At 41.8% G+C, this 27,160-nt stretch overlaps 2 protein-coding genes across 5 annotated transcripts in view; one reads left to right on the top strand and one right to left on the bottom strand.

Moving 5' to 3' along the window:
• The window catches only part of ncapd3 (non-SMC condensin II complex, subunit D3), a 33,173-nt gene extending 29,607 nt beyond the window's left edge, over positions 1-3,566 (bottom strand). Inside the window, exon 1 of one of the 2 annotated variants that reach the window (XR_016483623.1) lies at positions 3,379-3,540. Coding sequence is in view for 1 of the 2 variants with exons in the window: in XM_036989926.2 (XP_036845821.1) it covers positions 3,379-3,430 (52 nt within the window). In the remaining variant the exon portion in view is untranslated. Of the gene's footprint in view, positions 1-3,378 lie in introns of both variants that reach the window. The other variant, XM_036989926.2, reaches the window with a different exon arrangement.
• Positions 2,873-27,160, top strand: part of LOC110533524 (vacuolar protein sorting-associated protein 26B-like) — a 28,692-nt gene continuing 4,404 nt past the window's right edge. Inside the window, exons 1-6 of one of the 3 annotated variants that reach the window (XM_090186168.1) lie at positions 2,873-4,567; positions 5,302-5,458; positions 6,157-6,321; positions 7,650-7,825; positions 8,102-8,244; positions 9,392-9,569. In XM_090186168.1, the coding sequence (XP_090042294.1) occupies positions 4,345-4,567; positions 5,302-5,458; positions 6,157-6,321; positions 7,650-7,825; positions 8,102-8,244; positions 9,392-9,532 (1,005 nt within the window). In that variant the 5' untranslated portion in view covers positions 2,873-4,344 and the 3' untranslated portion in view covers positions 9,533-9,569. Of the gene's footprint in view, positions 4,568-5,301; positions 5,459-6,156; positions 6,322-7,649; positions 7,826-8,101; positions 8,245-9,348; positions 11,384-27,160 lie in introns of those variants that run through there. The other 2 variants (XM_021617817.3, XM_090186169.1) reach the window with 2 other exon arrangements.

The following is a 27,160-nucleotide window of genomic DNA, read 5'->3' as shown; positions in this document are numbered from 1 at the left end:
TGAGTGGCCCAGGAGTGGGAAGGTGAACGGAAAGGCTCTGGAGCAACGAACCGCCCTTGCTGTCTCTGCCTGGCCGGTTCCCCTCTTTCCACTGGGATTATCTGCCTCTAACCCTATTACAGGGGCTGAGTCACTGGCTTACTGGTGCTCTCTCATGCCGTCCCTGGAGGGGGTGCGTCACCTGAGTGGGTTGATTCACTGATGTGGTCATCCTGCCTGGGTTGACCCCTCCTGTCTCAGCCTCCAGTATTTATGCTGCAGTAGTTTGTGTCGGGGGGGCTGGGGTCAGTTTGTTATATCTGGAGTACTTCTCCTGTCCTATTCGGTGTCCTGTGTGAATCTAAGTGTGCGTTCTCTAATTCTCTCCTTCTATCTCTCTCGGAGGATCTGAGCCCTAGGACCATGCCCCAGGACTACCTGACATGATGACTCCTTGCTGTCCCCAGTCCACCAGGCCGTGCTGCTGCTCCAGTTTCAACTGTTCTGCATTATTATTATTATTATTATTATTATTATTATTATTATTATTATTATTATTATTATTATTAGACCATGCTGGTCATTTATGAACATTTGAACATCTTGGCCATGTTCTGTTATAATCTCCACCCGGCACAGCCAGAAGAGGACTGGCCACCCCACATAGCCTGGTTCCTCTCTACGTTTCTTCCTAGGTTTTGGCCTTTCTAGGGAGTTTTTCCTAGCCACCGTGCTTCTACACCTGCATTGCTTGCTGTTTGAGGTTTTAGGCTGGGTTTCTGTACAGCACTTTGAGATATCAGCTGATGTACAAAGGGCTATATAAATAAATTTGATTTGATTTCCAAGTCAATCACACTTCTGTGAAATAAAACTGTCCACTTAGGAAGCAACACTGATTGACAAATTTCACATGCTGTTGTGCAAATGGAATAGACAACAGGTGGAAATTATAGGCAATTAGCAAGACACCTCCAATAAAGGAGTGGTTCTGCAGGTGGTGACCACAGACCACTTCTCAGTTCCTATGCTTCCTGGCTGATGTTTTGGTCACTTTTGAATGCTGGCGGTGCTTTCACTCTAGTGGTAGCATGAGACGGAGTCTACAACCCACACAAGTGGCTCAGGTAGTGCAGCTCATCCAGGATGGTACATAAATGCGAGCTGTGGCAAGAAGGTTTGCTGCGTCTGTCAGCGTAGTGTCCAGAGCATGGAGGCGCTACCAGGAGACAGGCCAGTACATCAGGAGACGTGGAGGAGGCCGTAGGAGGGCAACAACCCAGCAGCAGGACCGCTACCTCCGCCTTTGTGCAAGGAGGAGCAGGAGGAGCACTGCCAGAGCCCTGTAAAATTACCTCCAGCAGGCCACAAATGTGCATGTGTCTGCTCAAACGGTCAGAAACAGACTCCACGAGGGTGGTATGAGGGCCCGACGGGCTTGAAGTCAAACAGTGCAATGCTTGAAGCACAGCAAAGAGCTGCTGGCAAATGCAGGAAAGTGCTGTTTGAATGAATGCTTACGAGCCTGCTGCTGCCTTCCACCTCTCAGTGAGACTGCTCTATCAAATCATAGACTTAGTTAGAATATAATAACACACAAAGACAAGCCTTAGGTCATTAATATGGTCAAATCAGGACACTATCATTTTGAAAACAAAACGTTTATTCTCTCAGTGAAATACAGAACAGTTCCGTACTTTAACGGGTGGCATCCCTAAGTCTAAATATCGCAGTTACATTGAACAACCTTCAATGTTATGTCATAATTATGTACAATCCTGGCAAATTAATTTTGGTCTTTGTTAGGAAGAAATTGTCTTCAGTTCAGTTCGCAACGAGCCAGGCAGCCCAAACTGCTGCATATACCCGGACTCTGCTTGCACAGAACGCAAGAGAAGTGACAACTTCCCTAGTTAAAATAAATTAACGTTAGCAGGCAATATTAACTAAATACGCAGGTTTAAAAATATATACTTGTGTATTGATTTTAAAGGCATTGATGTTTATGGTCAGGTACACATTGGTGCAACAGTGTTTTTTTCACAAATGCGCTTGTTAAATCATTACCTGTTTGGTGAAGTAGGCTGTGATTAAATTATAAATTAACAGGCACCGCATCAATTATATGCAACGCAGGACAAGCTAGATAAACTAGTAATATCGTCAACCATGTGTAGTTAACTAGTGATTATGTGAAGACTGTGTTTTATAAGATACGTTTAATCATAACTAGCAACTTACCATGGCTCCTTCCTGCACTCACGTAACAGGTAGTCAGCCTGCCACGCTGTCTCCTCGTGGAGTGCCATGTAATCGGCCATAATTGGTGTCCAGAAATGCTGATTACCAATTGTTATGAAAACCTGAAATCGGCCATTCCAATTAAATCGGTCGACCTCTACTTGCTAGCTAATTTGTCATATTTAGCTAGCTTGCGGTTGCTAGCTAATTTGTCCTGTGATGTAAAATAACAACTCAATATTTATATGAAATGCACAAGGTCCTCTACGCCGCCAATTAATCCACACATAAAACAGTCAACCGAATTGTTTCTAGTCATCTCTTCCTTCCAGGCTTTTTCCTTCTCTTGACATTATATTACGATTGGCAACTTTCTAAATTAGGTGCATTACCTGACCTTGTTTGTCTTTCAGTCACCCACGTGGGTATAACCAATGAGGAGATGGCAAGGGAATACCTGCTTCTATAAACCAATGAGGAGATGGGAAAGGCAGGACTTGCAGCACGATCTGCGTCAGAAATAGCACTTCTATTTTAGCCCTTAGCAACTCTGACGCTCGCAATAATGAATAACATAGATTTCCACATTTATTTTGCAACGCACGCGAGCGGTGTAGTCAGCCTGTAACGTTACTTTATTCCAAACATCGATTCTTACGCCTACGTCATGATGATACTTTGTCAAGTCATTATTGTTGTAGGTAAATGTGAGAATTATTAGCTAAACCCTGACTATTTCTTTGTTAAGTACAGCGAAATTTGACATTTGTTCCTACGTTCTGGAATGTTCAGGTGAAGTTGGCAACTTAAATTTAACAAGTGACAATTGAAACTTCACGAACACAGTTACATTTTATAACAATACAATGTCACGTTAGCTAGCTAAGTCGATAAAAACCTGCCACAATAGTATTGGTAAAGTTTTAGATAAGTTCACATCACTGAAGTTGGTGACACAACATATTAGTACCTAACAGTAGCTAGCTGGCTAGCAAAAAACAGGCATAACACGCCACGTCAGGCGTTCACGCTAACTAGATAGTATCGGTTCTCTTGCAACTTGGCACTGCAAATTCGTTAAAATATCAATAATATAAGCAGGCCAATCATTATTTCCGTACTACTTAAATACACATATCCTTTCAAATTAGGACTTACCTCCGGAGACGTCTTTCAATTTCAGAAAATCTAGTGCATGTATTAACTCCATCTTTCTTTGAATAAACCCGCCAACTCCTCTACAGTCTCGCCCTTGACCTACGTCATCGTCGGTTATATTTACGCCAGAAATGTGGCGTCGAAATTGCGCAGAATCTGACGCCGACAGCTTTGGTTGACAAATATGTTTTTATAAACCGGGTGGTTGGGAGCCCTGAATGCTGATTGGCTGACAGCAGTGATACGGATATAACAAAACAATATTTTTTTCTTCTCTAATTATGTTGGTAACCAGTTCATAATAGCAATAAGGCACCTCTGGGGTTAGTGGTATATGGGCAATATACCACAGCTAAGGGCTGTATACATGCACTCCGCATTGTGTCGTACGTAAGAACATCCCTTTGCCGTTGTATATTGGCCATATACCACAGCCCCTAGGGCCTTATTGCTTATATATTGTTTCATTTTGCCACATCTAGAATATAATTATTTTTCTTGATGTAGGTGGTTACTTTCTTCTAGCTATAATGGATAAGAAATACATTCATTGAGCAAGGGGGTCAGGAAAATCACAAGAATTTAAATGAAAAATGCAATATTTCTCTGTGATCTGATATGGTGTCAGTGTGAAGTTGGCTATAGCTATCCAAAATGATTTGGCCATTTCTATCTGTAGAATATCTGAATTCAATGCACATTACACTGATCCCGAGCCTGCAGTTACACGCATGCGCATTTAACAAGGAAACGCTACAGTGGGCATTGCAATACTGCTGTAATTGGAAACATTCAACAATCGCTCCAATTAGTTTCGTATCATAGGACAGACAGCACAATCTAAATTCCGGAGGAAATCACTCGTAAGAAGCATTTGGAATACAGTAACGTAGGAGTTTTGTTGTACATGCAAAATCTACAAAGGCTTGTTGTAAAAAGGCATAGGCTCCGAAACAAGGTCCAGTGATGAGTTTCTTTAGTTTTGGTCAAAGTGCCGAAATCGATATCGTTTTGAAAGACGCTGAGACAAGAAAGAAAGTTGAACATAAGACTGAGGATGGGAAAAAGGACAAATATTTTCTGTTATATGATGGTGAGACAGTATCTGGAAACGTCAACGTAACACTTAAGAATCCAGGGAAAAGACTCGAGCATCAAGGCATCAAAATGGAGTTTATTGGGCAGATTGGTAAGTCTGTGACACAGCAGGGTTGTCACTGCCAAAAAAACTTAATAAGCTACACAGTTATCCATGGGGCAAAACATGGATTTTCTTCAATTAAGAAGTCTCTATTCGTGATGTTGTCATCCTAATGAATTGTCAAGCTGATTAAATTAACTATCTGTGTTGATTGATTGATCAATGTTGCAACTGTAGCTCGATGACCCAAGTTATATGACATACATGTATGTGCTACGTGTGTTGCCCGTTGAGAGAGAAATATATGTTATCACCAGCTGGTCTTTAGTTTGCTTTGAGTATGTTACAATTGATATGCAACGTTTTAGTCGATGAGTGAACGTATTAAGCCATGCCATGCTCATTAGTCTATTCACTGCACGCTGCATGGGCACGGGTTAAAACGTTGTGCCCTGTGGTTGGCTGTGATATAAGTGATAAACAGAAGCACTATTGTGCCACAGAAACTCTCCTACAGTAGATTAGTTATCTGCCTGGTCAGAAGTTTAGAGATGTGTGAGAATCATGATACTAACTTCACCTGTCAGTTACACTTGAACATAAATGTGGCCTATAGCATAGGTCCTTTATTGTAATAAACGTTATTACGCAGTTGTAAGATGCAGTAACCAGTTGTCATTTGTAGCACCTTTTAAAGGGATATAAATTAATCTGTAAACTCTTCTATATTATTTTTCACCATTGAAAACTGGTGACTCTAACAACTATTTCTCTCTTGTCAGAGCTGTACTACGACAGGGGGAACCACCATGAGTTTGTGTCTCTGGTTAAAGACTTGGCCAGACCGGGAGAGCTAACGCAGTCCCAGACCTTTGACTTTGAGTTTACACACGTGGAGAAACCATACGAGTCCTACACAGGCCAGAATGTCAAATTACGGTAAGCAAGTATCTGGCAACAATCCATGCATGAACCATTTGTACAACATTATAGGTCAAAATCAATTACCCTCACACACAATTTGAGTTCCATCACTAAATGCGATTTCACTGTTATTTCATTCGCCTAATAATAGTGCATTCTAGTTGTTGTCTTTGGTAATGGGGAATTGTCAATGGATTGCATGTGATTCTAGGCCATTTAGTTAAATGTAATAATTTTAAGCATTGTAAAGCTGATTGTCTGTGATAAAAATGCCTTTGTCCAAAATAATGGACCTCTAGAGTGCCATTTAAAGAGTTCTGCAGTCAACAAAACAGAATTGTTGCCTTGGCAAAACAAGGAAATAGAAACAGAAATAATAGAATCTGAAAATAGAGATAGACTGGAGCCCAGTCTAGAGAATTGCCATTTCTGATGTCTCCAGTACAGTGTATATCTACAGTAGCTTAACTTCTGTACATATGTCAAATATGTTAACATGAGAGTATCATTTGTCTGTAGAGTGAAATGCAAATACAGTTATATCAAAGCACAGACTTCACCTGATTTCTACTGTGTCTCACCAACTATTTGTGGCTTTTATGGGTAGAATGTGACTCCTATTGGAGACTTTCTGAATTGTTCTTTGTGCATCATGCATTTATACCCATTAAGTAGATTAGTTGATTTTCTGCCTCTTCTCTTTTATATTTTAGCTACTTTCTGAGGGCAACGGTAAGCCGGAGACTGAACGACATCAGTAAAGAGATGGACATTGTCGTGCACACGCTCAGCACATACCCAGAACTCAACTCGTCGATCAAGATGGAAGTGGGAATCGAAGACTGTCTACACATTGAGTTTGAGTACAACAAGTCCAAGTATGACTGTTACCATGGTTTATCCAATTTGGAAAAAAAATCATGTTTTTGAATGATGAGATAGCAGAGCATTAGTGAAGTCAAACTTAAGTCTCCCTGGTTCAACTTCCCTAAACTCCTATGCTAATAGCATGTTTATATTTGTATTTATTAAGGATCCCCATTAACTGCTACCAAGGCAGCAGCTACTCTTCCTGGGGTCCAGCAAAATGAAGGCAGTTATACAATTTTACAAACATTACTATACATTCACAGATTTCACAGCACACTGTGCCCTCAGGCCCCTACTCCACCACTACCACATATCTATAATACAAAATCCCAGTGTACGTGTGTGTATAGTGCATATGTTAACATGTGTGTGTATGCATGTGTCTGTGCCTATGTTTGTGTTGCTTCACAGTCCCGGCTGTTCCATAAGGTGTATTTTTTAATCTGTTTTTTTATATCTAATTTTACTGCTTGCATCAGTTACTTGATGTGGAATAGAGTTCCATGTAGTCATGGTTCTATGTAGTACTGTGTGCCTCTCATAGTCTGTTCTGGACTTGGGGACTGTGAAGAGACCTCTTGTGGCATGTCTTGTGGGGTATGCATGGGTGTTCGAGCTGTGCGCAAGTAGTTCAAACAGACAGCTCGGTGCATTCAACATAAACATTTTTGGGGGCTCGCAAGTGGTCTAAGGCACTGCATCTCAGTGCAAGAAGCGTCACTACAGTCCCTGGTTCGAATCCAGGCTGTATCACATCCGGCGGTGATTGGGAGTCCCATAGGGTGGTGCACAATTGTCCCAGCGTCGTCCTGGTTTGGCCGGGTAGGCTGTCATTGTAAATAAGAATTTGTTCTTAACTGACTTGCTTAGTTAAATAAAGGTTAAATAAAATATATCTAAAAATATATATATTTATGTTAGCTCTCTGTGTACATCCAAGGGCCAGCCGTGCTTCCCTGTTCTGAGCCAATTAAAATTTTCCTGAGTCCCTTTTTGTGGCACAAAATTATGGCCTGTAGGATCTGCCTTGTTGATAGTGCTGTATCGTATGATTTTTGAGGAAAAAACATCTGAATGTAATAGGACATTTGAAGTAGCTTTTGTCGCAAATTAAACACTGATCAGTTTGAGGCGAGTGAAACATTGTCAATTACTTGTTATGACAACTTCTGTCATTACTGTTTATTAGCATTGGATGGAAGTGGATAGTTAATCAAAACCAAAGTGTGGATTTCGGTCTCTCCTTGTCCATAGACTGCTTTCAAGGTAAGGAAACCATAACCTAAATATGCCATTTAAACAGTCCCTTTAACTGTGAACTGTCCCTTTAATGCAGATACCACCTAAAAGATGTAATCGTGGGAAAGATTTACTTCCTCTTGGTACGGCTCAAGATCAGACACATGGAGATTGACATCATCAAGCGAGAAACGACAGGCACGGGCCCAAATGTGTACCATGAGAATGACACCATAGCCAAGTATGAGATTATGGACGGAGCACCAGTGAGAGGTAAGTGGCACACACGACAACCAGTGGAGGCTGGTGGAAGGAGAAACCAGAGGAAGGGCTCATTCTAATGGCTGGAATGGAACTGTATGTTTGATAGTTTTCCGTTGACTTTATTCCCGCCATTACAATGAGCACATCCTGCGGATTCTCCTTTTACCAGCCTCCATGCTGGATTTACACAAACAATGGGCATGGGACTTGGATTGAAAACGTCTGACAAAAAACATATATTTTACAGTGAACTATCACTTTAATAGTATGGCTTTTGTCTTTCAGGCGAGTCCATCCCTATCCGACTATTTCTGGCTGGCTATGAGATGACTCCTACAATGAGGGACATCAACAAGAAGTACTCTGTGCGGTACTACCTCAACCTAGTACTCATAGATGAGGAGGAGAGGCGTTACTTCAAACAGCAGGTACATGCAGATACATAGTAGAGACAGTATAAACAGTAAACACACAATAGAGATAGAATGGCAGGCAGGTAGCTGCTGTTGTTCTATTTGATCTGATTGGTGACAAATTTGTGGTTCATGTCAAGGTCAGCACATTGTTCATTTCAACTCTGTGTATGGGTGCTGTGAAACAGTAGGCTGTAACAAAAAATGTATTTGTATTGGGATGTAAAGAAAGGACATCAAATAGAGGTCCTATCATACCTGTATCACACCATAGCAAATTGTAACATGAGGTGTACACCAAATCAAATGTATTTATATAGCCCTTCTTACATCAGCTGATATATCAAAGTGCTGTACAGAAACCCAGCCTAAATCCCCAAACAATAAGCAATGCAGGTGTAGAAGCACGGTGGCTAGGAAAAACTCCCTAGAAAGGAAACCTAGAGAGGAACCAGGCTATGAGGGGTGGCCAGTCCTCTTCTGGCTGTGCCGGGTGGAGATTATAACAACATGGCTAAGATGTTCAAATGTTCATAAATGACCAGCATGGTCAAATAATAGTAATCACAGTGAACAGGTCAGGATTCCATAGCCACAGGCAGAACAGTTGAAACTGGAGCAGCAGCACGGCCAGGTGGACTGGGGACAACTAGGAGTCATCATGCCAGGTAGTCCTGAGGCATGGTCCTAGGGCTCCGGTCCTCAGAGAGAGAGAGAGAGAAAGAAAGAAAGAGAGAATTAGAGAGAGCATCCTAAAATGCACACAGGACACCGGATAAGACAGGATAAATTCTCCAGATATAACAGACTGACCCTAGCCCCCCGACACACACTACTGCAGCATAAATACTGGAGGCTGAGACAGGACGGGTCAGGAGACACTATGGCCCCATCCGATGATACCCCCGGACAGGGCCAAACAGGCAGGATATAACCCCACCCACTTTGCCAAAGCACAGCCCCCACACCACTAGAGGGATATCTTCAACCACCAACTTACCATCCTGAGACAAGGTTGAGTATAGTAGGCTGTGTGTTGGTGAGTGCAGTAGTTAAACTGGGATGTGTTCATTATCACAACGGGAAATAAAAATGGACGTTCTTATTGGACAAGTCCAGGTAGTCTCTCCCCGTTTCATTCTGTTTTATTGCCTTGTTCTAGGAGATCACTCTGTGGAGGAAGGGGGACATGGTGAAAAAGAGCATGTCCCACCAAGCGGCCATCGCCTCACAACGCTTCGAGGGCTCATCCAGTGCAGAGAAAGCCCTTGCTCAGGCCCAGGCTAAGGAACAGGAACAGTAAAACTCCAGAATAGCCTACACTCCATCGCTTTGTACAGGTGTGTGTGTCTGTGTGCATGTACAGTGTGTGTGCGTGTGCGATGTAGTGTACATTTCTGTGAATCTATGAATGTGAAAAAGAATGTATGTGTTTTTTCACTGCATCTATGAATGTGTGTGTGTTTGTCAGAGCATCTTTGAATGAGAGCATGTGTGAGTTGATGTTCAATATGTGAACATCAGCCATCTTAGGCATATATTTCTACCCTCACCCATTTCAACATCGCCATCTCACCACAAACACTGATGGCACTTTCTACAACAACTGCAGTTGAAAAGGGATGACAAATTTAATGTTTAAAGAAATAAGGCATCCTCGTGGTATATTTAATTAACTTTTAGCCAGGTTTTTCTGCCGTATTGATTAGCATAATATGCTTTTTTATTTTCTTTGAAATAGTGATTTCTTAACTCGAAACAATGGTGAAAACAGCTGTTGTTGACATAGCTTCCTTTAGGCATCTCTTAATGAATACTTGTCTTTGGCAGTTGGACTCAATGGACATGCAAGACCTCTTAAGTCCTGTTTACACCTTGCATTAACATGTGGTCGTCATCCGATCAAGATTATCAAATCACTATCTGATCAAGGTCTGTTCCGTCGACACAAAAATGTGTGTCTCATCCGTCCACTGTATGTGGACACTGGACACATGTTAGCGGCAGGTATAAACGTGGCTTTAGAATCAGAGAATATGCTAAATGTTTTTTTATCGTGCGAAATGTCATGCAAATAGGGAACATTTTGGGAAAATTACGTTTCAATTGTCAGACATCAACTATCAGCATTGCATTCCATTCCATCATAAAAAAAAAACATTCCATTTCAAGCTTTGTGTCAACATCAGTAGATGTAAACAGCAATGTTTTATTCTTTAACATAATCTTTTTTTATGTATTTGATTTTTTAGTAGCATTATACATGTTCTGGGTTCATCTATCTGTTAGAAATGTAAGCCAGGTGGCTTATGTCCATTAACATTGGCCAAGTTCGTTTTGCATGGCCCAAGTGTGGTGACACTGATAGTTTTTTGGAACTAATGGCTTTCACAGTTGTGGCTTGAGGGAGAATTAATGTAGCAGGTTAGGAGAATTAACATGGCAGATAAGAAGAATTAACGTAGCAGGTTAGGAGAATTAAAGTAGCAGGTTAGGAGAATTAAAGTAGCAGGTTAGGAGAATTAAAGTAGCATGTTAGGATAATTAGGTTAAGGTTAGGAAAAGGGTTAGGCTGAGATAAAATGTACTCCACCTTACCGTAGAAGCCATCAGTTCCGAGAAACCATCAGTATACCATGCCGGTTCTTCTCATTTTAGACCATTCCATTGCTCCTACTGAAGTCTCCACCCACTCAAAACTAACTTACCCACTGCCACTGTTGCTAATTTGTGTGAACGGTTTTGGTGTAAACCTTCCAACCTATGAACCAGAAATAAGAAATTTAAACCATTCATTTTTATTTGCACTAGATCCAAATTATGTGAAATCAGTCTGTTTTCTGTCAGTAATTGGTTTGAAAAGTACCTAGAAGACATTGCCAGCATTGGATAACTTTCTGCCTAAGGGTTAATTGCTTAATGGCTCTAGTTAAATTCTAGGAACAACCTCACCGCTTGTTTTTCCTGTCATCTCCAACCATTTTACACCAGGCACATGACTTCCGGTCTGAATGCACTGAAGTCCTCGTAAATTGTGCCTTCACTGTAGGGCTCAGTGTAATTTTGATTGGAAATAATTTGAAGAAACAGAGAATGTGTCAAAAGTAAATACATTTGTGTCAGAGCAAATAAATTTGCAAACATTTCTAAAAAACAGTTTTTGCTTTGTCATTATGCGGTATTGTGTATAGATTGATGAGGGGAAAAAACTTTATTAAATTTTAGAATAAGGCTTTAACGTAACAAAATCTGGAAAAGTGAAGGGATCTGAATACTTTCCGAAGGCACTTTATTATGGCCTTTAACTAGACTTTGGGCTAGATTAATTCAGATTGAACTAGCCGACTCCCACATAGCTGTTGTTTTGACAGTGTTGGGGGTGGAACTGGGTTAGAGCTGTCAAATCCACAAAAGGTTCCTGGCATTATACCTGTCGCGGATATTGTTATTGGCTGCATAGAGTCGCATTAGTATAAAGCCCATGCAGCCATGTTATGCTTTATTAATGCTAAACAAAGGTTCTTAAACATATTAGAGAATGATGGATTTAATTCAAAATGACTCAAAAGAAAGGTACATAAATCAAACATAAATATCAACATAAAGATATCATACAAACCTTTAAAACTAGAGTCTGCAAATAAAAATAAATACAAAAAATGTCCATCCTGCCACTTATTTGAACATACAGCTGAGGGATGGGAAAATATTACACCACATAGACAGCGCTCCAGATGCAAGGACTGACCAGTTTGAAGCTATACAGTCATGGCCAAAAGTTTTGAGAATGACACAAATATTAATTTCCAAAGTTTGCTGCTTCAGTGTCTTTAGATATTTTTGTCAGATGTTACTATGGAATACTGAAGTATAATTACAAGCATTTCATAAGTGTCAAAGGCTTTTATTGACAATTACATGAAGTTGATACAAAGAGTCAATATTTGCAGAGTTGACCTTTCTTTTTCAAGACCTCTGCAATCCGCTCTGGCATGCTATCAATTAACTTCTGGGCCACATCCTGACGGATGGCAGCCCTTTCTTGCATAATCAATGCTTGGAGTTTGTCAGAATTTGTGGGGTTTTGTTTGTCTACCCACCTCTTGAGGATTGACCACAAGTTCTCAATGGGATTAAGGTCTGGGGAGTTTCCTGGCCATGGACCTAAAATATCGATGTTTTGTTCCCCAAGAGCACCTTATGGCAAGGTGCTCCATCATGCTGGAAAAGGCATTGTTCATCGCCAAACTGTTCCTGGATGGTTGGGAGAAGTTGCTCTCGGAGGATGTGTATGTACCATTCTTTATTCATGGCTGTGTTCTTAGGCAAAATTGTGAGTGAGCCCACTCCCTTGGCTGAGAAGCAACCCCACATATGAATGATCTCAGGATGTTTTACTGTTGGCATGGCACAGGACTGATGGTAGCGCTCATCTTGTCTTCCCCGGACAAGCTTTTTTCCGGATGCCCCAAACAATCGGAAAGGGGATTCATCAGAGAAAATTACTTTACCCCAGTCCTCAGCAGTCCAATCCCTGTACCTTTTGCAGAATATCAGTCTGTCCCTGATGTTTTTTGTGTTTTCCTTTTCTTGACTCCAGGCCATCCTCCAAAAGTGTTTGCCTCACTGTGCGTGCAGATGCACTCACCTGCCTGCAGCCATTCCTGAGCAAACGCTGTACTGGTGTTGCCCTGATCCCACAGCTGAATCAACTTTAGGAGACGGTCCTGGCACTTGCTGGACTTTCTTGGGCGCCCTGAAGCCTTCTTCGCAACAATTGAACCGCTCTCCTTGAAGTTCTTGATGATCTGATAAATGGTTGATTTAGGTGCAATCTTACTGGCAGCAATATCCTTGCCTGTGAAGCCTTTTTTTGTGTTAAACAATGATTCCAAGCACCACCCTCCTTTTGAAGCTTCCAGTCTGTTATTCGAACTCAATCAGTATGACAGAGTGCTCTCAAGCCCTGTCCTCGTCAACACTCACACCTGTGTTAACGAGAGAATCACTGACATGTCAGCTGGTCCTTTTGTGGCAGGGCTGAAATGCAGTGGAAATGTTTTTTGGAGATTCAGTTCATTTGTATGGCAAAGAAGGACTTTGCAATTAATTTGCTCACTCTTCATAACATTCTGAAGTATATGCAAATTGTCATCATACAAACTGAGGCAGCAGACTTTGTGAAAATTTATATTTGTCATTCTCAAAACTTTTGGCCACGACTGTATATTGTTTGCAATGGTATTGTTTACAATCAATTGAGTAAAACAAGCTCCTGATTTGTATTTTTCAAAAATGTATGACTATATATCCTTCATTTATGAGAGACAAATGGATGTCCCAATCCTACACTGTAGCCTTAAGTGTATTTACAGAAATGTGTATTTTGATCTAACATAAATGTAATTCATCTTTCATAGCAAGCTATAAGGTACTATCCCAGTTGTGAAAGGGAATGTTAGTATACAGACAAAGCTCAGGAGAAGACCCAGATGCAGACAGTTTCGAAGTAGCAAAAGTTTATTACAGAAACAGGGGGGCAGGCAAATGACAGGTCAAGGGCAGGCAGAGGTGAGTTGTCCAGAGCAGGTTCAGAACGGCGGGCAGGCAGAATGGTCAAAAAACAGGAAAGCTAGAAAACAGGATCTAGAGCAAGACAGAAGCACGGGAAAACCACTTGTATGCTTGACGAAACAAAATGAACTGGCAACAGAGAACACAGGTACAAGTACACTACAGACCCGGAGCACTCAACGTCCGTAGCCATGAAGTCCTTTTAAATGTTGGTAATGGCTCACATCAGCACCATTATCCCAGAAACCCTAGACCCACTCCAATTTGCATACCACCCAAACAGATCCACAGATGATGCAATCTTTATTGCACTCCACACTGCCCTTTCCCACCTGGACATTAGGAACACTTATGTGGGAATGCTATTCATTGACTACAGCTCAGCGTTCAACACCATAGTATCCTCAAAGCTCATCACTAAGCTAAGGATTCTGGGACTAAACACCTCCCTCTGCAACTGGATCCTGGATTTCCTGACGGGCCGCCCCCAGGTGGTGAGGGTAGGTAGCAACACATCTGCCACGCTGATCCTCAACACTGGAGCTCCCCAGGGGTGTGTGCTCAGCCCCCTAATGTACTCCCTGTTCACCCACGACTGCATGGCCATGCACGACTCCAACACCATCAATACATTTGAAGAAGACACAACAGTGGTAGGCCTGATCACCGACAACGACGAGACAGCCTATAGGGAGGTCATAGACCTGCCCGGTTGGTGCCAGAATAACAACCTATCCCTCAACGTAACCAAGACTAAGGAGATGATTGTTGAGTACAGGAAAAGTAGGACTGAGCACGCCCCCATTCTCATTGACAGGGCTGTAGTGGAGCAGGTTGAGAGCTTCAAGTTCCTTAGCGTCCACATCAACAACAAACTAGAATGGTCCAAATACACCAAGACAGTCATGAAGAGGGCACGACAAAGCCTATTCCCCCTCAGGAAACTAAAAAGATTTGGCATGGGTCCTGAGCTCCTCAAAAGGTTCTACAGCTGCACCATCGAGAGCATCCTGACTGGTTGCATCATTGCTCGGCCTCTGACCACAAGGCACTATAGAGGGTAGTGCATACGGCCCAGTACATCACTGTGGCTAAGCTGCCTGCCATCCAGGACCTCTACACCAGGCGGTGTTAGAGGAAGACCACAGCCACCCCAGTCATAGACTGTTCTCTATACTACCGCATGGCAAGCGGTAACATAGTGCCAAGTCTAGGACAAAAAGGCTTCAACATTTTTACCCCCAAGCTATAAGACTCCTGAACAGGTAATCAAATGGCTACCCTGACTATTTGCATTGTGTCCCCCCCAACCCTCTTTTTACGCTGCTGCTACTCTCTTTCAACCATATATGCATAGTCACTTTAACTATACATTCATGTACATACTACCTCAATTGGACCGAGCAACCAGTGCTCCCGCACATTGGCTAACCGGGCTATCTGCATTGTGTCCCACCAACCGCCAACCCCTCTTTTACGCTACTGCTACTCTCTTGTCATCATATATGCATAGTCACTTTAACCATATCTACATGTACATTCTGCCTAACTAACCAGTGTCTGGGCAATGTAGCCTCGCTACTTTTATAGCCTCTCTACTGTATATAGCCTGTCTTTTTACTGTTGTTTTATTTCTTTACTTACCTATTGTTCACCTAATACCTTTTTTGCACTATTGGTTAGAGCCTGTAAGTAAACGATTCACTGTACGCACGTGACAAATAAACTTTGATTTGATTTGGTTAATAATGGGGAAATGGGCAACACCTGGAGGGGGGTGGAGACAAGCACAAATACAGGTGAAACAGATCAGGGTGTGACACTGTAGACTAAATGCTCATACAGGATACAAGTACACACGGTTAACTTTTACCTTTTAATTGTTGTATTTTGTGTTTTTGAAAATGGTTTTTAATCATATTTCTCTGATTAAAAGAGAGCCTGCAATTATATGTTTTTATTCAATGCCTGGCTTGAACCTCTCATGATGTGACACACAAACATGATCACTAGGGGGCAGGCTTGCATGAACTCCTGGTTAGACCTTCAATGTCTTTGAAGACCTTATTCCCATCTCTCTGTGAGGGTCTGGGGTAATATATTTTCAACCATTCAAACACTGAGGGTGCAAGTGGCTCCCTTTCATTTCCTTCATCTGTAATGGTGAAAGATGTTAAAATGAAATTCAAGTGAAATGAAATTCCTGAAATATTTCTACCTATCCTGTGACTCCAAAGGAGTGTAAAGTAAGAAAAGGAGACAAGGAAAGGAAGTCACTGTAGACTATTAAGATGCACCCTAAAGTGCATGCACATTGTTTCATTGTGAGCGTCTTTAGTCCTGGCAGAGGCTGGCTGCCAGATGAGATGAACAGTTTAGTAGATGCGGTCTAAGAGGTTGCTGATGGAAGAGCAGTCAGTCAGTGGCAGCTGTCTACAGAACCTCATCCATGCTAAGGTTATTGGTATTGATTGAGCAGAAGCTGCTGACCAATGTTTTTTTTTCAGATTAGGAATGAAACCATCAGGAAAATGTGTGCTGTGTTCTTCAGTGTTGATTTTTTTCCGGAAAATTCCACTTATGGGCCTGAAGAGCTAAAGCCTTTTCACACAGTATTAGGCTCCAGCCCAGAAACTTGAACTGCAGCCATATTAACAAATTGTTAACCGTGAAAACCAACAGTGGCGGTGTATGGTCTTCTCCGGATCCGATTGCACGTTGGGGTTCTCCTTATTCAATCAAAACTGGTATCCAGGTGTTGCTGATAATGTAGAAAAAAAGAATTTGCTCTACTAGAAAAGAGAACCGTTTAAAGGCCCAAAGCTATTCCTATTTGTTTGAACATGATTTCCTTTACATATGTGACCTTGCATTACCTATTGTAGTCACATTAAGGGTAATGTATCCTTGAGTTTTATGGTTTGTTTGATTTTACGTTATGCAGAAGCAGTGGCGATTTTAGCATGTAAATTCTTGGTGTGGCAAACAAAAGCCACTACACAACACAGCACTAAACAATACATGAATTGCACTATAATGGTGACAAACAGTGCCCACAAAAATAAAGCTGTCCCAACAACAGAGCTTTCTTTTCAGCACCAGGGAGTGAATCCTTACCACCGCTACACCTGGCTATCAGCAGAGCCTTGTCTGTTCACTTGAACAGAAGGTGGCACGGCGATCCTTCTTGTGGGAAAATTTTGTCATCAAAGTCTGCCATTCTTATGGTGCTTTCAAGACAACTGGGAACTCGTAAAAAAAAAAAACAAGGTTGAATCATGACGACAGTGATCTTCAGGTCGGAGCTCTAGAAAGAGGCCAGAGTTCCCGACTTGGAATTCCGAGTTGGATGATTGTTCAAACGTATTTTCCCAGTCGGAGCTAGTTTTTTTCAGAGTTCCCAGTTGTCTTGAACTCACTGAAGTCTGAGTTTTCCCAGTTCCGAGTTTCCAGTTGTTTTGAATGCGGCAAAAGTCATACTGGATTGACAGAATGGCAAATGTATTCAACCTTTTCTGGCCTATTGTGTTACATGTGAATGTTTATCCTTTTAAGCTTAGAAAAGAGACCCTTAAACCCAGACTTGGACCACACACCCTCTCCAGTGAATAGCAGGCTAGTGATTGCAGTTAGGCACTGATTCCTTTCAAACCACTCATTGTTGAATTTGCGATTTCCAACTGGTTGTGTATTGTTTATGTCCAATGGCCGGTGAGCACCGATATGTTTTATCTATAATTTCTCTTCATATGACAAGGTTTGAAAAGGATTTGCCAGTAGATTGTCCACTTGATTCATGATGATGACTGCTTGTCTAGCTTGTTAGCTAAGATTTCGAAAGTATGATGTTGACATGATCAGTCCAATCAAAGCTATGGTAGATATAACGTGATTTGACGTAATTTTATCTGTGGCCAATGCCATAGATTTACTTCTAATGTAAATCTATGGCAGCACCCCCAGGGGGCTTGAATTTTTGGTGACGCGGTGTCCCCATGAGTGACAGAACACTGATCACGCCAATCACGGCGCAACTAGAGAACATTTCCAACCTCTACGCTCTGTATTTTCCACTGGCTGCCCCACCACAACTGAAAGCACTGAGCTAGGCTGAAACATCTGCCTTACTCAAGAAAGCAAAAAAGAGACCATGTTTGTATGCAGCTTTTTTTTAAACATTATTTGCAAACTGATATGTGACATGTATTAATGCCAAAATAACATGCAAAACAGGCAACAACAATTTAAAAAAAAAACATTTAAGCTAAACAGGTGGGGCTCAAAACCTGCCCTGAATGACGGGTCGCCACTGTGCAGCTGTCACATTTGAGAGGAACTGTGAGGTGGGTGGGGGGTTGAGGGATTGGCTTGTCCTCTCACAATTCTAACCACCTCTAGTGCAACCCAGCTAACACATTTGGTTCTTTGGAAGTTGTGGGAATGTACATGTTTGGTTTCCCATTGATTCTGGGAACGAAGCCATAAGTATCCTGACCGGTAAACAGAGCTTTTTAAACGTTCTGGGAACGGAAGTGAAAATGTCTGTTCTGTAAACGTACATTTTTTTAGGCTGCAGGGAAGTTCTGAGAACTTTCTGAAAGTTTGCCTGGAAGGTGTTATAATTGTTCTGAGAACAGAAATTATATGTTAAGTTTTTTTAATAACTTCCTTAAAACATTCACTGAATGTTTCAATAAGACTTTTAATAACACTGATAGCTTAGTTTGGGTTACAGTGCATTCGGAAAGTATTCAGACCCCTTGACTTTTTCCACATTTTGTTACATTACAGCCTTATTCTAAAATCTATTAAATATGTTTTCCCTCATCAATCTACACACAATACTCATAATTACAAAGCAAAAACTTTTTTTTTTAGAAATGTTTGCACATTTATAAAAAAAACCTACAAAAATATCACATTTCCTTAAGTATTCAGACCCTTTACGCACCTTTGGAAGTGATTACAACCTTGAGTCTTGGGTATGACGCTACAAGCTTGGCACACCTGTATTTGTGGAGTTTCTCTCATTCTTCTCTTCAGATCCTCTCAAGCTCTGTCAGTTTGGATGGGGAGTGTTGCTGCAAAGCTATTTTCAGGTCTCTCCAGAGATGTTCGATCAGGTTCAAGTTCTGACTGGGCCACTCAAGGACATTCAGAGACTTGTTCCGAAGCCACTCCTGCGTTGTCTTGGCTGTGCTTAGGGTTGTTGTCCTGTTAGAAGGTGAACCTTCGCCCCAGTCTGAGGTCATGAGCGCACTGGAGCAGGTTTTCATCAAGGGTCTCTCTGTACTTTGCGCCGTTCATCTTTCCCTCTATCCGGACTAGTCTCCCAGTCCCTGCCACTGAAAAACATCCCCATAGCATGATGCTGCTACCACCATGCTTCACCGTAGGGATGGTGCCATGTTTCCGCCAGACATGACGCTTGGTATTCATGCCAAAGAGTTCAATCTTGGTTTCATAAGACCAGATAATCTTGTTTCTCATGGTCTGAGATTCTTTAGGTGCCTTTTGGCAAACTCCAAGTGGGCTGTCATGCCTTTTACTGATGAGTGGCTTCCGTCTGGCCACGCTACCATAAAGGCGTAATTGGTGGAGTGCTGCAGAGATGGTTGTCCTTCTGGGAGATTCTCCCATCTTCACAGAGGAACTCTGCAGCCATGTCAGAGTGACCATCAGGTTCCTGGTAACCTCCCTGATCAAGGCCCTTCTCCCCCAATTGCTCAGTTTGGCCGGGCGGCCAGTTATTTGGGACCTTCAATGCTGCAGAATTGTTTTGGTACCCTTCCCCAGATCTGTGCCTTGACACAATCCTGTCTCGGCGCTCTACGGACAATTCCTTCGACCTCATGGCTTGGTTTTTGCTCTGACATGCACTGTCAACTGTGGGACATTATATAGACAGGTGTGTGCCTTCCAATAAATTGAATTTACCACAGGTGGACTCCAATCAAGTTGTAGAAACATCTCAAGGATGAACAATGGAAACAGGATGCACCTGAGCTCAATTTCGAGTCTCATAGCAAAGGGTCTGAATAGTTATATAAATAAGGTAATTCTGTTTTGTATTTGTAATACATTTGTAAAACATTCTAAAAACCTGTTTTCGCTTTGTCATTATGGGGTGTTGTGTGTAGATTGATGAGGAAATATGTTCGGGGTTGTGTTAGAAATATTTTTGCTAATTTCACTATCACAATTATTGCCACACCTGCTGGCGCTGTGCTCCATGGCGAAATATGTGGTTGCTTCATGCTGTGTATTTATGGTCTATTATGTATTGCCTTGGAATCAACTCCAATTCCAATGTTAGTCAGTTATAGTTTGTTAAATGGCTTACAGAAATTAAATAACAAAATGTAGAGCTATCTTCACAAAATACGTAAACTTGAACCCATTTGCAGTCCACATTGTTCTAAGTAATTGCATGGCTAGTATTCACACTGATATAGGCGATAGGCCTACTGTAAATTGCATTATGGCTGTGCATGGACACGCCAAACATTGTCAATAAGCAAGATTAAGTTCAATATTGATAAGGCCTAAAAAGAGAATGAATCATTCTAATCAAATTCTAAACAAAATAGGATATGTCACACTTACAGTCACCATTATTTCTTCCCGTGGGCATATAATATTAAAACAATGCAGAATATGGAGTTTTACGCACATCCACACTTTTCACAGTAGCTAGACAAAGATCCAATATAAAGAGAAAGGGAGAATGTCCACTCACCGTTATACTGCTCCTAAATCCTAAATAGGCCTATGTTTTATTACCATAATCAGAACAATTTTACAGATCAGATCGTATTCACGCATTTCCAGAAGTTGCATTGCAAGCGGACGATGTCTCCATAAAACCAGGAAGGTGAAACATTCTAATAAGTTTGGTTGTAATAAAATTTAATGAAAAACAAGCAGTTTCAAATAAAAAAAATACATGTAAAATGCAATGATATCTTACAATCGCCAGGATAAAAAGACACACTTTGCTTTTGAACAAGCCTTCGTTATATAAGTACCTAGGTGTCTGGCTAGACTGTAAACTCTCCTTCCAGACTCATATCAAACATCTCCAATCTAAAATCAAATCTAGAATCGGCTTCCTATTTCGCAACAAAGCCTCCTTCACTCACGCTGCCAAACATACCCTAGTAAAACTGACTATCCTACTGATCCTCGACTTCGGTGATGTCATCTACAAAATAGCTTCCAATACTTTACTCAGCAAACTGGATGCAGTTTATCACAGTGCCATCCGTTTTGTTACTAAAGCACCTTATACCACCCACCACTGCGACCTGTATGCTCTAGTCGACTGGTCCTCGCTACATATTCGTCCCCAGACCCACTGGCTCCAGGTCATCTACAAGTCCATGCTAGGTAAAGCTCCGCCTTATCTCAGTTCACTGGTCACGATGGCAACACAAACCCGTAGCACGCACTCCAGCAGATCTCACTGATCATCCCTAAAGCCAACACCTCATTTGGCCGCCTTTCCTTCCAGTTCTCTGCTGCCTGTGACTGAAACGAATTGCAAAAATCGCTGAAGTTGGAGACTTTTATCTCCCTCACCAACTTCAAACATCTGCTATCTGAGCAGCTAACCGATCGCTGCAGCTGTACATAGTCCATCGGTAAATAGCCCACCCAATTTACCTACCTCATCCCCATACTGTTTTTATTTATTTACTTTTCTGCTCTTTTGCACACCAGTATCTTTACCTGCACATGACCATCTGATCATTTATCACTCCAGTGTTAATCTGCTAAATTGTAATTATTTGCCTACCTCCTCATGCCTTTTGCACACAATGTATATAGACTATTTTTTTTCTTCTTTTTTCTACAGCTTTATTGACTTGTTTATTGTTTACTCCATGTGTAACTCTGTGTTGTCTGTTCACACTGCTATGCTTTATCTTGGCCAGGTTGCAGTTGTAAATGAGAACTTGTTCTCAACTAGCCTACCTGGTTAAATAAAGGTGAAATAAAAAATAATAGGCCTAAGGGAGGGCTTGGGTTTTGGATAATATATGAAACAGAAAATAAGCCATTTTTACAGGTTACAGATAACTTTTAAATACGAGGTTCACCGGTATTCACAGAGGTACGCATCTCTCGTTTCATGATGAGCATGGAGGGAGTTTTACGCAAATCCAAAACAGGACCTGCATGGCTAAAATAAATAATGTGGACCTGCCTACAAATGTAATATTTGAATAAAGCTTTGCAAAACCCTTCATCGTCCTGACTACTTTTGCGGTAGCATTGGGCAGACAAAAAAAAGCCATAATTGAGAGGAGGGGAGGCTATGCTTGGTCTTTAATCAAATAAAATGGGAAAAAACACACGTTTTTTATGTTTCTAAATATGAAGTATTCAGGCCCCAAAAGCACATTGGGCTACTCTTGTTTCATGTGCATATGGACAGTGTGCGTCACGGTTGGATAGGGGCGTTTCCGTAACCAACTGCATTACCACTAAAACCATCTTACTGTAAATCCCCATCAGCACTGCCTGAAATTAGCTGATATAAGACAGGTAAAAACACCAGTGCGGCAGTTTTTGTATAATGAAATTGCAAACTAACCTGTGTTTCACACTAGCGCCAGCTTAACACCAGTCGAAAATAGAGCCCTCTAGAAAGACAGTTGAAGTCGGAAGTTTACATACACTTAGGTTGGAGATATTAAAACTTGTTTTTCAACCAATCCACAAATTTCTTGTTAACAAACTATAGTTTTGGCAAGTCAGTTAGGACATCTACGTTGTGCATGACACAAGTCATTTTTCCAACAATTGTTTACAGACAGATATTTTCAATTATAATTCACTGTATCACAAATCCAGTGGGTCAGAAGTTTACAAACACTAAGTTGACTGTGCCTTTAAACAGCTTGGAAAATTTCAGAAAATTGGGTCATGGCTTTAGAAGCTACTGCTACTACTAATTGACATCATTTGAGTCAATTGCAGGTGTACCTGTGGATGTATTTCAAGGTCTACCTTCAAACTCAGTGCCTCTTTGCTTGACATCATGGTAAAATCTAAATAAATCAGCCAAGACCTCAGACAAATAATTGTAGACCTCTACAAGTCTGGTTCAACACCCACACCGGGGTGGGTGTTGTTATGGTGACCAGTGAGCTGAGATAAGACAGAGCTTTACCTAGCAAAGACTTATAGATGACCTGGAGCCAGTGGGTCTGGTGACAAATATGTAACGAGGGCCAGCCGACGAGAGCATACAGGTCGCAGTGGTGGGTGGTATATGGGGCTTTGGTGACAAAATGGAAGGCACTGTGATAGACTGCATCCAGTTTGCTGAGTAGAGTGTTGGAGGCTATATTGTAAATGACATCGCCAAAGTCGAGGATCGGTAGGATAGTCAGTTTTACGAGGGTATGTTTGGCAGCGTGAGTCAAGGAGGCTTTGTTGCGAAATAGGAAGCCGATTCGAGATTTAATTTTGGATTGGAGATGCTTAATATCAGTCTGGAAAGAGAGTTTACAGTCTAGCCAGAAACCTAGATATTTGCAGTTGTCCACATATTCTAAGAACCGTCCAGAGTAGTGATGCTAGTCGGGCGGGCAGGTGCGGGCAGCGATCGGTTGAAGAGCATGCATTTAGTTTTACTAGCGTTTAAGAGCAGTTGGAGGCCACGGAAGGAGTGTTGTATGGCATTGAAGCTCGTTTGGAGGTTTGTTAACAGTGTCCAAAGGGCCAGAAGTATATAGAATGGTGTCATCTTTACCTACGTCCGACAAAGGCCGGTTGAGGGCACATCGGACGGAATTACATCGGCAGACCAGTCGTGATGGTTCGTCGGGGCTCCGTGTCAACAAAGTGTCCAGGCCTATTGGCAAAAGAGATATTATAGCTGGAGTAATTTAGTTTGCCAGCCGGGAGATGCGCCTGGCTCGAGGCTAACTGGTGCTAGCTTCGGGACAAGGGTGTTAGCCACTATAGCCACTCGGTAGCAGCTAGCTAGCTGCGATGATCCAATGCAAAGGTCCAGAGCTTACGGCAGGAATCCGGTGATATCTGCTAACCGTGTGTATGTGACCAATAAAATGTTATTTGATTACAAAGGTTTGACTCAGGGGTGTAAATTAGATATTTCTGAATTTCATTTTCAATAAATGTATTAAAAACATTTTATTTTTGTCATTATGGGGTATTGTGTGTGAGATGTGTGAGAAAAAAATATTTAATTTATTTTGAATTCAGGCTTTAACACAGGAACATATGGAAAAAGTCAATTGCACTGCATTTGAGAACTGCTGTATATGTTTCCTAATGCTTGGTGAGAGAGTGGTTGTCCTATGGTTATTTTGCATACAACCTTCCCACAACGTTCTGGGAATGGTGCAGGATAGTTGCATGGGTTTCAAACATTCTCAGCACATTTAAAGAATTTGACAAAAAAACACATTTTCTTGGTATTTCATTACTTAGACAGAATGTTTCCGAACAGGTCAAACATGGTTACACTTAATACATTTTTGGTAATGTTCTAGGAACGTTCTCCAACTGATTTGAAATAGGGAATGTTCTCAAATAGTTCAGAGAACATTATGAAACAACGTTGTTCTGTGGAAATTTCAGTACTTCAGCATAACGTTTCCTACAGGTTTCCTCATGGTTCTATTTAATGTCATGTTCTCAGAACATTAAGATAACTTTTTTTTTTTAAACACAAGAAAACTACTAACATGGAATTATTTTAAGATGGCCATACCAGTAATCATTTAGATATTCTATTTTGAGTTTAGGACCCCTTATGGTATCAAAAAATATATACAAAATTATTTGATGAAACATTGAATTTGGCCTTATTGCTATTAGCCCATAGAAATGCATTGAATAACAGCTTCATACATGGATAAATAGATAGTCCCCCCCAAAATCTAAAGGAAGTTTGTTCTGTAGTGCCTGTCCTATATCTGAGAGATATAAGAAAGATCAGGAAACTATATATATATTTGATGTATTTAACCCCTTATTTTAGGCACTAAACTATCTCCATATATATACTTCCATTCATTTTTTAAAAATGGTACCCGGTTACCTTCAGACTAGTCTTGTTGGACTTGTGTTCATCCTAGTGCAAAACAACCAACATGTACGTGTTCGTGAGAAACTCATCTTTACACAGACGGGTATTAGTGTGTAGCCCAAACGGTTCAGATGCTGCATACAGAAGTTGGCAGATTGGATCTAACGACTTCAGAGTCTTATCTTTCCATAGAGTGGTCATAATAGTATATAAAGTGTTCGGATGCAATAGACGTTTTGTGAGAAGACCGGTTTTCAGGATGTCTCATGGTCTGACAAACACCGCTCTAGCTCTGCCACTTTTCACCGCAGATGCGGAAGGGCGACATCGGCGGATGCAGTTGGTTGCCCATGCAAAAAAACATATCTCTAGCTTAAACTGACAGATTTTGATGGGGATTTTTGATGGGATTTTTTTTGTGGGGCCACAGACATCGACTCTAGGTTTGTTTTTATAAAACCTCCCTGGAAAACGTTCAGGGAACCATAGTACAACGTTCCCAGAACTTTCTTGAGACCTCTAGAACAGGCCAAAATTTAACTTCCTTTCTCAAAACATTTAAAAAACATTTGGATTTACCGGTCAGGATACTTTGGCTTTGTTCCCAGCACCAATGGGAAACCAAAAACGTACGTTCCCCACAACTTCCAAGGAATCAAATGTGCTAGCTGGGAGGTCTCTGACCTCCTCTCTGTATGCCGTGTCATCACCGTCAGTGATCAGGCCTATCACTTTCATGCCGTCAGCAAACTTGATGATGGTGTTGGGGTTGTCCGTGGCCATGCAGTCGTGGGTAAACAGGGAGTACAGGAGAGGACTAAGTACACACCCCTGAGGGGGCCCCCATGTTCAGGGTCAGCGTGGTGGAGGTGTTGTTGCCTGCCCTGACCACCTGGGGGCGGCCAGTCAGGAAGTCCAGCATCCAGTTGCAGAGGGAGATGGGGTTCCAAGCTTGGTGATGAGCTTGGAACAGGACTATGGTGTTGAATGCTTAGCTGTAGTCAATGAACATCATTCTCACATAGGCATTCCTCTTGTCCAGGTGGGAGAGAGCAGTGTGAAGTGCAATTGAGATTGTCTCATCTGTGAATTGTTGGGGCGGTATGCAAATTGGAGTGGGTCCAGGGTCTCTGGGATAATGGTGTTGATGTGTGTCATGACCAGCCTTTCAAAGCATTTCATGATCACATATGTGAGTGCTGTGGGACGATAGTCATTTAGGCAGGTTACCATGGAGCTCATGGGAACAGAGACAATGGTGATCAGCTTGAAACACGTTGAAATTACAGACTTGTGTCTGTATCAGTATCTGTGCTGCCATGGTGTTATAATAGTGCGTGAAGCTGTTACATGAGCACGTGTTTCTATTCCTATGTCGGCTATGAGCCTTCCAAAGGGGATTTCACCTCCACTACAGAATCAGATTAAACCCAGTCAGGGATTAGGGACAGGGAACAGGCCAGGGACTGACGAGGAGCTGAGTGGGTTTACGTTGCGTGGGTGTGTGTAAAGCCATCTGTAGCTCACAGGGTGACAAAAACCAAGTTGGCAGCAATCTCTCTACAACCGTCTTCTGACATGGTGGAATAGAGGTGTATTGCTGCCTGTTTGGCATTCTCTCAATCTGTCACTGCCTTTCAGTCTCTATCTCCCTCTGTCTCTCTCTGTCGCTCTCTGTCTCTCTCAATATTTCTATCACGGACCTATGATAAATACAGATATACACTAAGTGTACAAAATATTAAGAACACCGTCCTAATATTGAGTTGCACTCCCCCCGGGGCATGGACTCTACAAGGTATCAAAAGCGTAACACAGGGATGCTGGCCCATGTTGATTCAATTGCTTCCCACAGTTGTGTCAATTTGGCTGGATATCCTTTGGGTGGTAGACCATTCTTGATACACACAGGAAACAGTTGAGGGTGAAAAACTCAGCAACGTTGCAGTTCTTGACACAAACCGGTGCGCCTGGCACCTACCACCATAGCAACTTAACCATTGGGGCGGCAGGTAGCCTAGTGGTTAGAGCGTTGGACTAGTAACCGAAAGGTTGCAAGATCGAATCCCCGAGCTGACAAGGTAAAAATCTGTCGTTCTTCCCCTGAACAAGGCAGTTAACCCACTGTTCCTAGGCCGTCATTGAAAATAAGAATTTGTTCTTAACTGACTTGCCTAGTTAAATAAAAATGAAATACCCTGTTCAAAGACACACATCTTTTGTCTTGCCCATTCACCCTCTGAATGGCACACATACAGTCCATGTCTCAATTGTCTCAAGGCTTAAAAA

This window comes from Oncorhynchus mykiss, chromosome 10, assembly GCF_057628025.1.
Source record: "Oncorhynchus mykiss isolate SJ-2025 chromosome 10, ASM5762802v1, whole genome shotgun sequence".
Lineage (NCBI taxonomy): Eukaryota > Metazoa > Chordata > Actinopteri > Salmoniformes > Salmonidae > Oncorhynchus > Oncorhynchus mykiss.
This window is presented reverse-complemented; position numbering and strand designations above follow the sequence as displayed.